This window comes from Pyrus communis, chromosome 2 (assembly GCF_963583255.1).
Source record: "Pyrus communis chromosome 2, drPyrComm1.1, whole genome shotgun sequence".
Classification (NCBI taxonomy): Eukaryota; Viridiplantae; Streptophyta; class Magnoliopsida; order Rosales; family Rosaceae; genus Pyrus; species Pyrus communis.
This window is the reverse complement of record NC_084804.1, coordinates 33,739,260-33,750,544: the sequence shown is the minus strand read 5'-3', so window position 1 is coordinate 33,750,544 and position 11,285 is coordinate 33,739,260. Positions and strand designations below refer to the sequence as shown.

The following is an 11,285-nucleotide window of genomic DNA, read 5'->3' as shown; positions in this document are numbered from 1 at the left end:
GAATCACCCCCTAGCTAAAGGGGGGTTTAGTTCCTCATAACTTTGAAATCAAAGAAACACCTAAACATTCCAACAACTCAAACTTGAATTGTATGAACGTTTAGGCACTCTTCTCTTCTTCGTTATTATGGCACAAGGTCTAAGGGATGTTGTTGGTGTGTTGAATGGATTGGGGAATTATGAAAATGGATGAGGAAAGATAGAAAATGGAAAGAAACCTACGGCAAGGAAGGGAATTTCAGGATGTGAAGATGGTGTGTGTTTGTGTTGTGGTATGTATAATGGAAATTGAGATGGGGAGTGAATGAATCAAATGAATGAAGTGTGTGTGGTTTATATAGGGAGAGAGTGGGTGAGAATGTGGCTGCAATGCATGTGAAAAATAGCTAGGAAAGTGGGTGGAAAGCTGGAATTGCACAAGGGGAATGCTGGAAAGGCAAGGGAACCCACGACATTGAAGGTTTTGGTGCATGTGTTTGGTGAAATTGTTTGTTCGGAAAAGCTTTGTGAATTAGGTGGATTGTAGGTGGGTTATGATGATGAAAGCATGTGGAATTGCAAGGAGGAAAGGTGCAGAAAATGGAAGGGAAAGGCACGGCAACAATGGAAGTGTTTGGTGATGTATGCAATGATGAAGAGTGAGTAAAAAATGCATGTAGGGTTAGCTAGGTTGGCTTTGTTTGAGTGCATGTGTTTGGTGGGAACAAAGGGGGAAGCACGGCTTTGATGGTGTTTTGTAATTGCATGTGTGTGAATGTGATAGCTAAGGTGAATTATATGTGGAATAAAGATGGAGAAGGTGGTGTAATGATGCATGGTTGTAGTTTAAGGTGTTGAATATGGATTTGCATGGCCTTTGAAGTGATTGTGGGTTTTGGAATTGGAAGGAAATGCATGGCCTTAGGGTTGGTTTAAGAGAGAATGGGCTAGGCCCTTTGTTTTATGTCCAAAGTGAAAATAAGGCCTTCAAATTCGTCCAAACTTTGGCTCCATGGATAAGCTATCCAATCCATGCCCAAAAATGCTCCAAATAGCCTCAAAATGCACTTTCTTGCTCCCTAAGCCCTTAGAACCTGAAAACACACAAAAGAAGCATAAATAACTAAAATAACTAAAGAAACATAACGTAAATGTACGAGAACAAGCCATTTAAGTCGCATGAATATGCTCCTATCAGTGGGGTGCATTCAACATTTTGTGGGGTAAATTTTAATATGGGGTGCATTCAACATTTTGTGGGGTGCTAATATAACAAGTCTTAATTAATTAAAACGTGCAGTTATAGTCTTTTATTAACTTCATTAAATTTTTTGTCAAATTAAGTTGTGGGACACGCACGAAACGCTGAATCAAAGGGAAAATATAGAAAATCAAATGAGAAAAATGTAGCAATGATTTTTCAACTTTAACCTAATTAGAGTAATGGTTTCTTAATTTTAATCTAATTGGAGTAATAGTCTCTCAACCTTAATCAAATTAATAGTTCTTCCAACATGACTCAATTTGACGACATTCTGATTGAATTGACGAAAACAATCATAATTGCACATTTTGATAAGTTAACTGTTAAGAGATCGATGATCATGAATTTTTAATTAAAAGATTATTTTTTCAATTGAGTTAAAATTGAAGAATTATTTTAACACTTTTCTCTTGATTCGTAGCATACGAGCTGTAACAGAAAAGGAAAAGGATTCGTCCAACAGGAAACGGCTTTTGCTTTGCTCCCATTAAAGGAAAGGTATCACCGGCCACGTTAATGTAACGCTTATCCTATCTACCAATGCTAATTGATAAAAATATCCTCATTTTATAAACCGTAAGTCCGTAACACAAAACACGAAGACCTAAATCGTAATTTCAGACTCACGGTTGTTGTCGCTACCTTATACGCACCGTTTCGCGTGGTAAATGGCCTGAAATTCGTCTTCTCTCATAATTTTCAATCCGTTCTTTCCATGTCTTGCTTTTTGTAACGTTTAACCCTCCCATCGAGGGTTTTGAATTCCAATTCCGATTCTTCCTCTCCTTCTTCCTCAAATCTCAAAGGTTGTTGTGCGATTTGGAATTGGAACCCTAATTGTCGAGCCTTGGATCTAAAGAGTTCCAATGGCGAATCACGAGGAGGATGACCTCCGAATGGCACTACGGATGAGTATGCAGAATTCACCTCCGGATCCCAAGCGTAGCAAGCCCAGGGACGGACTCGCCGGAGCTCCGGCTGAAGAGCCGTCGGAAGTGAAGACCCGCAGACTTCAGCGAGAGCTGATGGCTGCTGCAGCTGAGAAGAGAATGCTGGTCGCCAAGAAGTCTTCGCCTTCGGCTTCACCTAGCAAGGTGTTGTCCGGGTCTGCAGGTTCCGGTTCGGATTTGGCGCCAAAGGTGGTGACGAAAGATAAGGAATTGAGTTTGGAGCAAGTGAATTTGGGAAAGGGGTTGAGCGAAGAGGATGCAAAGCAGCTGTTTTCGATGGTTTTCGGGGCTGAGGTTACCAAGGGCATTCTTGCGCAGTGGAGTAATCAGGGTATAAGGTGTGTATTTTGATGGCTTTTCTTGTAAAGTTTCTGGCTTTTCTTGTAAAGTTTGTGTATTTTGATGCACCAGTGGAACGGTTCATTTGGGATGGGGCTGGGAATTAGAAAAAGATTTGTCTTTGTAGGGAGTTGAGTTCACGTACAACATCTGACTTTCAAGTTTGTTATAATCTTGTAGACTGGTCTAGGGTTCTTGTTTTCTATGTTCAAAACATTTCATTTGCATTTTATATGCAAGTAAGCCGCAATATTCTTCTTAAAAGTAAGCAGCTATGTAAAAAAATTGATGACTTTAGCGGGTCTTTTAATCAGTGTCATAATGCAGAAACATAGCAAGAGACATAGGTTATTGTTTCATTCACAAAGGTAGTTTACTTACTTAGTGCTTGCGCTAAGGGCTAGGGTTGCTTTCTCTGTTGGTTGAATTTGCCACTAGGTGGAATCAGGCCGGATAAGCCTTAAAAACGCACACACAACTGGCTGGACACAAACAAAAGAAACAAGAAAAGTGTCATGAGTAGAAAGAACCAAAACATCAAAGGTGAGAATCCCTGAAGGTAAAGCCAGAAGGGAGTAAATGTGGAATGTGATGTATCAGGCATAGGGGTGGGAGCTGTGTTGTCATGAAAGGGTCACCCCATAGAGGTTATTAATTTATCATAAAAACTGTATTAACGAGAACAGAATGTTGTACCGCCAGAGTATTTATTATAAAATCTATTTAACATAATTCTAAAGACACTAATTGACTCTTAATGAACAGCTACTTTGGAATCTTCCAAAATAGAAGAAAACAAAATATCCCAAAGCTCTGGACATTAAAGCCCAAAGTGAAGACCAAAATCTGACTTTTATCACATAAAACCTCTTCTCTCTGCGCACTGTGATTCTCCCAAATCCGTTTGTTACGCTCACTCTAAATTACCCTAAAAACTAGTAGACATTAACTCCATAAAGCTTTTTCCTTCTTTTAGCCATCCAAATCAGAGAAGCAGGTTGGAAAGTATGGAAAGAGATGGACTAACTCTTAAATACACAAAAGGACCAAAATTTTTACCTCCTTATTCTTGGCTTTGTGTTGCATCCAGACTAAATGCCTAGAAGATTTATTATCTCCCAAAATGGGTATGTACTATCGGGTTGGGTGAATTGGTGTCAATAATAAACGCCCTTTGGCATTCCAGCCTTCCTTTCTTGACCTTCCTGCACTGGGCAGGAATCAACTCCCATACATGGTCTCACGACTTTGCGGAGACTGTGCTTTTTGGTAAACAGTCGACCGGACCTGTTCACTGCGACTCCCTTTGCGAAGGGACAGCCCTTCTCCCGAAGTTACGGGGCAGTTTTCTTAGTCACCTTCTAGTATGTGATTTAGATGGTGGAGATCATGATATGATCTAGAGTTTCCACCTTCTAGTAACTGTCCTACGATCTTCTCAAAAGAAAGAAAAATGTATATTTAGAGGAAGATAATGACACATTCCCTTAGAAAAAAGATAGCAAAGAAGTGAAATCCCCAATTCTGATGGATTTAGGTTGTCTTTGATTGCTTTTGGCGGCATAATCCATCAAGGGAACTTGTTTCTCTCATTTACTTTTTCTTTGGAGAGCATTCCACATATAACAAACGGCGTGGGAATATATAGGTTGATAAAAAGCTTAAGCTTAATTGTGATGATTGTTGTATAATGGTAAAAACTTGGTCGCCTACACACATTTGTTACTTTTCCCTGCGGCACACATCACATGCTTATGCAATCTTTACCCACATAGCATGAAAAAGCTGACTTGGTTGTAGACTTTTAGTAAAGCTTTAAAGGATATGATGTGGCAGATTTACTATAGAAAAGTATGCATTCTATCCAATCAGCTGGATATCTGGATCCATATTTGAAATAGAGTATGGGTGTTGGGCCATGGCATTGGTTATGTGTCTGGTTGGACTCACGTTACACAGACAGAGATAGGAACTTAAGAATAAGGATATTAATACATCTTCATGAAATGTTTTATGATTTTGCTGATAATTTAATAGGGACATGCATTGACAAAAACATGGCGATGCATTTCCGGAGTATTTGTCTTTCATTTTTATCTTTACACTTCTTTGAAAGTTTAAAGGGCCCTCGAAGCTAACACTTAATGGATGGAAGTTTTTGTTCTTCTAGTTGTTCTTTGCTAGCTAGCAGAAACTCTATACTGGACCTTCAAAACTCAATTCACTGAAACTATGGCCCACCTCTTTGTTTTTAGTATGTCATTGGAATGATGATGGGAAGAAAAGAACAAAAACAAACAGAGAAAGGGATTATTATTAGCTTTTTCAGGTTATGGAGATAAAAACCTTCATATCTGGTCATGCTCCTACTAATCCACATGTGCCCCAGTTAGTTTACTTTATACTTTATTCATCAGAAGACAATCAATTTAAATTTACTGAATCAACTCAACAGTTCTGTATTGTTGTAGTTTTATGATTCTATGCTCAAAACTTAGGTTTCTTTGTGCATCATCCAATTGTGCTACCATAATATATAAGTTATCGGAACCACTTCTGTAAGACACCAGTTATGGACATATTTAAATCACTTGTTGAAACTTTTGCCTGGTTAGAAATTTTGCCTCCATGTTTAACAAGTTTACTGAATTCTCTTCTCACTTTGAATTTCATCACGTCCTTAATATGATATCCATTGTTTACTGTTATTATGGTATTGAAAAATAAATTTGTGGTTGTTTCACTTGTTTGGCTAATTTAAAAAGCTTTTTTTTATAGGTTTAGCCCTGATCCAGAAACATCTATGGGTCTAGTGCAGCATGAAGGTGGGCCCTGTGGCGTTTTAGCAGCCATTCAAGTAACTTCCTGATTTCTCAACATAATATGTTATGTGTTTCTTTTAATAATGTGGTGTTGCTCAAAATTCTCTTGCTTTGCACATGCAATATCAAGGGCACCTTTTGTATTATGAAGAATATAACTCAATTTTCATGCTATTCTCATAAGAAAGTTTTTTTACTCCTCAATTTTATTGATGTGAGTGAAATTACGGTGGGAGGAAACAAAAAGATTGTATTGAGCCTTTTATTCTTTTTTTTTTCCTAATATCTATGTGTCATATGAAGAATTTTTCTTTTTTTAATATGTGATGGTTTTGAGACATGTTTCTGTCATTGTAATAAGATATGTGTCTTTGCCCCTACCCACCCCCTAGGTTTAATTGATGTTTCTTCAATTTATTAGTATTATTATTTAATATTTCTTTGTGCTTTTTAAAAAATGTTATTGACTTAACAGGCATTCCATGATTCTCTTTTAGACTGGTAATAGTATTTTCTGTTTGGTTGTGCAGGCATTTGTTCTCAAATACCTACTTTTCTACCCAGCTGAATTAGGTAAAGTTGCACCAAACATGCATCAAAATACGGGTTCAAGGACACCGTCTAATAGTCAGTGTGTTGCAACAAATAATTTTGCCTCTCTAACTGAAGATGCAAAAGCAAGGTGATTAATCATTGCATGGTAATTTATATGATGGTTGAACATGCTTATGCATTAAGTTATTCATATTGTAATTAGCACAAGCCACAGACACTTCCTGTACATCCATTCTGGTTTACTCATTTCTGTTGCACATTATTGAGTTGTAAGCACACACTGCAAACTTTTCCCTCCTTAGTAAACATACACTAATTTCACTGGAAAAATATTGTTTAACTTATGGTTCTACATAAAGTATAAGGAGAAATCAGAGCATTTTTATAGGATGTGCAAAAATGTTTTTCAGTTGTTTTTATGTGCAAGGCTAATGACTAGTAAGTCTTACTTTTTGTAACCGCTTTACCTTTTTATGTTAAACTTTTGTAAGATTTACTATCTCCTTGCGCTCTTCAGAAATTGTTTTATGCTTTCACATTATACCTTAACTTTTTATGTGCAAGGCTTCTGCTTTTAGGATTATTATTTTCTTTTCTCTGAAATTGGCACAAATATGTTTTTTTTCTTTCTATTTGGCATAGTATTGGATAAAGAGGTATTCGTAAAGACTAAGAGATACAGAATCTCACCCAAAAGACGAGATCCAGAAGCCCTAAGCGCTGCCCAAAACTTGAACTACTTCCACACCTCCTCCACTTCCATCCCCCCAACATCTTCAAATATCCGCTGATTCCTTTCTGACCAAATAGCCTTAATAATAGCCAACCCCAAACAACCCATGTATTGTTAAGCCTTCCTTCCACCACCCAATAATTAACTTCTCAGCAAACAAACAAAACAGTCTTTTGTCACCAACCAATAAACTTTACTCTGGTTAATAAAAAGCACCCCGACTTACAACTAAAAGGGCAAGATAAGAAAACATGATCCACTCTCTCCCCCAAACTCTTGCATAAATACACCAATCTGGGCATAAAAAGGATCCCAGCCCATGTCCTTGGAGCAAATTGCTGGTGTTAACCTTCCCATGTACCACCAACCGAGCCAAAAACCATAACCTTGAGTGAATCCTTATATTTCCGAATCATGCTGAAAGGAAGAAAAAGACGACTGCCTGATATGTGTCTCAACCCGGTTTGAAATAGGATTATAAGAAAATTTTCATGAAAGTTCTAAGCACCATCTTCTTGCATCCTCGCTGTATGAAAATTATTTGACCCTATGTTGATTCATGTTGGTAATTTGATAATATTTTTCATGATTGATTAAGTTGACTCATGGGAATTCATGTTGCTGAAACCAACACTTTGTCCTTTTGACAGAGTACTTATTAGAAGTATGGGTGAGATATTGTTCTTATGTGGAAGCAACAAAAGGGCGGTGATTGCGACTTTGAGTGTTATTGGAGAAGAAACTGAGAGGTCTGAAGACAGACTGAATGATGAAGTAAGTGAACTGGAGCTAGTGATTCATGCACTTTTTTTTTTTCTTTTCTCCTGATAAGAATAATGTATGATGCACTTGCAGAATATTCATATGGATTTGGTTTGAATTAAGCTTTGACCCTTTATATTTCTGCTTTGACAGGTAATAACCAAGTCACTTGAAGGTCTTTCAATCGAATCGGCTGCTGATTTGCATAAAGTGCTAAGAGTTAGCACATACACAACACAAGAAAGTGCATTTCAGAGGCTCCAAGCAGTGCTTCCTGCTTTTCAAAGTCGTATGGGGGCACTGCTGTTCCTTATTTCTGCTTTACTTTCTCGTGGACTGGTATGTTTTTTAAGCTTGAAAGCTCTTTTGAACACTGTACACTTAAATTCAGTAATGCAGTGATATTTTTTTGTTAACTAAACTAATTTATTGAACTTACTCTACTGCAGGACTTAGTTCAATCTGATAGGGACGACCCCAGCCTACCCCTTGTCACTGCTCCGTTTGGCCATGCCTCACAGGTATGCATCCATATGAATGAGTTCCACTTTTGGCCCAGTGCTTCAGTACTTGATCCATTTGCTATTCTCTTTATGAACTTTGCATTAAAATTTCATTGTTCTGCGTTGTATGTTATGGAACAGGAAATTGTGAACTTATTGCTCTGCGGGCAGGCAGTCCCTAATGTTTTCGATGGAAAGATGGATTTGGGTGGTGGCATGTCTTTAAAAGGCATATCCAAAACTGTGGAAGTTGGATTCCTCACTCTGTTAGAATCCCTAAATTTCTGTAAGGTTGGTCAGTATTTGAAAAGTCCAAAATGGCCAATCTGGGTAGTTGGAAGCGAGTCTCACTATACAGTCCTTTTTTCTCTTGATACCACTGTCCAAGATGAGAATGAGCTGGAAGGAAGGGAATCACAGATTCGGAAAGCTTTTGACGCACAAGATCAGAGCGGCGGCGGTGGTTTTATTAGTGTAGAAGGCTTTCATCAAGTCCTTAGGGAAACTAACGTAAAACTTCCAACTGAGAAGGTTGACCTCCTCTGCAGCACAGGATTTATTGTATGGAGCGAATTCTGGCAGGTCATTTTGGATTTGGACAAGAGCTTAGGAGGCCTAAAGGATTCAACTGGATTGATGGGTAAGAAGGTGTTTGATCTTTACCATTTTAATGGAATTGCAAAATCTGACCTAAATGGAAGCCAGACAAGCTCGGGAGGCGAGATTCCAGTTCAAAGACCTAGGCTCACAAAATTGAGGGTGTCAGTACCTCCAAGGTGGACTCCTGAAGAATACATGACAGATGTGGTAGTGACCTCAGCTTCTAGTGGTAATGAATCTGGAGGGAAAGTCACAGAAATTGCTAAGCCGGAGCCTGCTCAGCATGCACCTCTGGTGGACTGCATAAGAACTCGCTGGCCCCGTGCTGTCTGCAATTGGGTAGGTGACCCGCCTAGCATAGTCTGAGTTGTTTGAGAATCTTATTTGGGTATCGTTTGTCGTACTTTCATTGCTGAAGCAGGAGAACTAATATTGCAAGCCAAAAGGATGAGCTTGTGGTTTGAAGTGCCACCCTTAAGATACAAAGAGTGTTCATCTAACGTTTTCGTCAGTCTCAATACGTGGACAGTGTCGATGGCATCCTCTGTACATGCTGCAGCTTCAGCAATCAATTCGATCTTTGATTCGTCAACATATTGAAAGGAGGGGGAAAAAGATCTCGTGCAAGTTTATTGTCTATTCAAATTGTAAAATTCATCTATATAATCACCTTTGTTGTGGAGTCGAGGAGCTATCAGTTCCTGGGAAGGACTTCAATAAACAAACATCGAGTCTGTCTCGTCGAAATATTGTAATGATTTTTACTGCATTGCTGTTGTTATACATGTAATCCCTTCTCCTGAACCTTGTTGCAAGGTTAAAAGCTACAAGCTTCTTTTTTATTTCCCATTTTTACAATTTTGCCTATAGAAGTTCTACACTGCTTACGGAATAGCATATATGCATAAATAGCATTAAATATCCGGATTTGGCTACCGTACATGCATGTATTTAACGCATTCACCATCGACTCGTTATATCATATATGAACATATCTAACCGTTAGATGGTGAACGTATGCATGGAGTTTCAGCTAAAACATACCTGCAACCATACTACATAATTCGAACCTTGTCCTTAACAGTCAGTAGCTTGACATTCCTCACGTTTGAGATTTTGGCATCTTTGTACTACCGTACTGTCCCAATCCTATTAATATCATCTCAATTTTGCACCTACAACCCACGCTCTGTTACAATCATGGCACTTAGGTGTGTCTTTCCTCATGATTGAAGTAACGAAACGTTGTGTTCGTGCCACCACAGCGAGCGCAGGGAACTGTCTTCTTGCGAGCCTCCTCTGCAGATAATATAACGAAGTAATTAAACAAACTAAATCATCAAAAACAAAACAGTTTAGCCAAATCAGATTGACAAAAAGACAACCTTTTCAGTCCTGGTTGTGGAATAAACTTGCATGAGCATCATATTTTCCTGACAACATATTCAGATCAAACAAGTCACATTAACTAACTACAAACAAACCATAGATTAATGAAGAGGAATAAGGGAAAAGAAGGAATACTTACATCATGAATATTTTGAGCCACTTTAGTGAAGGAACCAACTTGATCCGCATTCGATCCCTCCGCTTTCTTACATGTTTTCTTCTTTTCTGGCATCGAATTCCAGGCCAAAGTTCTCAGTCGTTTTCAGCAAGCAATGCATAATCTTACAAAAAAGCCCAGAAATTTAAGTTCTTTTTAACATAACAAAGCATAATATTAAGTAAAGCCCAAAACTTCCAGTCTTTTCTCAGAAAAACACAGCAGCATAATCTTACCAAAAAAACCCAGAAGTTTAGGTCCCCTTCCAAGTAAAAAAAGCTAACTTTACATAAAGCGAGAAAGTTTCAGTATTTTTTCAGATAGCAAAAGCATAATCTCACAAAAAGGCCGAAAAATTTCACTCATTTTTTGAAAGGGTGATGCTATCTACACACCTTTGTATACCTTCCACACATTCTTAACTTTCGAACGTCGGGTTCAAAGAATTGAAGATGATCAAATGACAGAAATTAACAAGATTGTGTGGAAGATAAAAAGAGATGTGTGGATAGCACCATCCTTTCTAAAACCAAAGCATGAATTACAAAAAAATAAGACCAAAAGTTTCAGTTACAATCCCTCATATAATTCAGCAATCAAACAGAGCAATGCACCTAGTTTATGTTTACAAATTTTATCATATAAAAACAAAAAAAGAAAAAATCCAAACTGAAATTCTTTACAAGAAATTATAATTGCAGGCAGCAAATGTAATGCATCAATCTGGCCTTTCATGTAAACCCTAACAGAAAAAATCTAACCCGTAAACCCTAAAAAGATTTGATCTTTTTAGTACTATAACAGAAATTATACTTGTCTTGGTTCGAGCGTAAATGCTTTACTTACCACATTTTTTTGTACTATATCATATTCAATTTAATGTAAATAATGTCGTTTGTTAAAAAAAATATTCATACTCAAAACTGAAAATGACAAAAACACTCGGTAAATTTTTTTTAATGAAAATGACAACATCCATGTGATCAAAGCCCAACAAGCTGGGCCTTGGTTTTGGTTGTTGTTGCCTGTTGGGGGTGCTGTTTATTTTATACTTAATGGTTAAGAATTATTCATTAGGCATTTTTTATTAAATTTTTGTTTTGTGAGAAATTTTTTATTCAAAATTCCCTTAAAATTTACCCAATTATTGTTAATTAACTTTCTTGTCAGATCACCTGACATTTGGTGAGTTTGATGGTACAATGTGATAAATTAACACAACGATCTTGTTT

At 37.6% G+C, this 11,285-nt stretch overlaps 1 protein-coding gene across 1 annotated transcript; it reads left to right on the top strand.

The window, feature by feature from the left end:
• Positions 1-1,961: 1,961 nt before the first annotated feature.
• On the top strand, positions 1,962-9,358 carry LOC137725665 (uncharacterized). Its single transcript, XM_068464434.1, has 7 exons — positions 1,962-2,531; positions 5,311-5,389; positions 5,885-6,036; positions 7,293-7,416; positions 7,558-7,743; positions 7,854-7,925; positions 8,049-9,358. The coding sequence occupies exons 1-7, from the start codon at positions 2,110-2,112 to the stop codon at positions 8,871-8,873; spliced, it is 1,860 nt and encodes a 619-aa protein (XP_068320535.1). The 5' UTR covers positions 1,962-2,109; the 3' UTR covers positions 8,874-9,358.
• Positions 9,359-11,285: the final 1,927 nt, after the last annotated feature.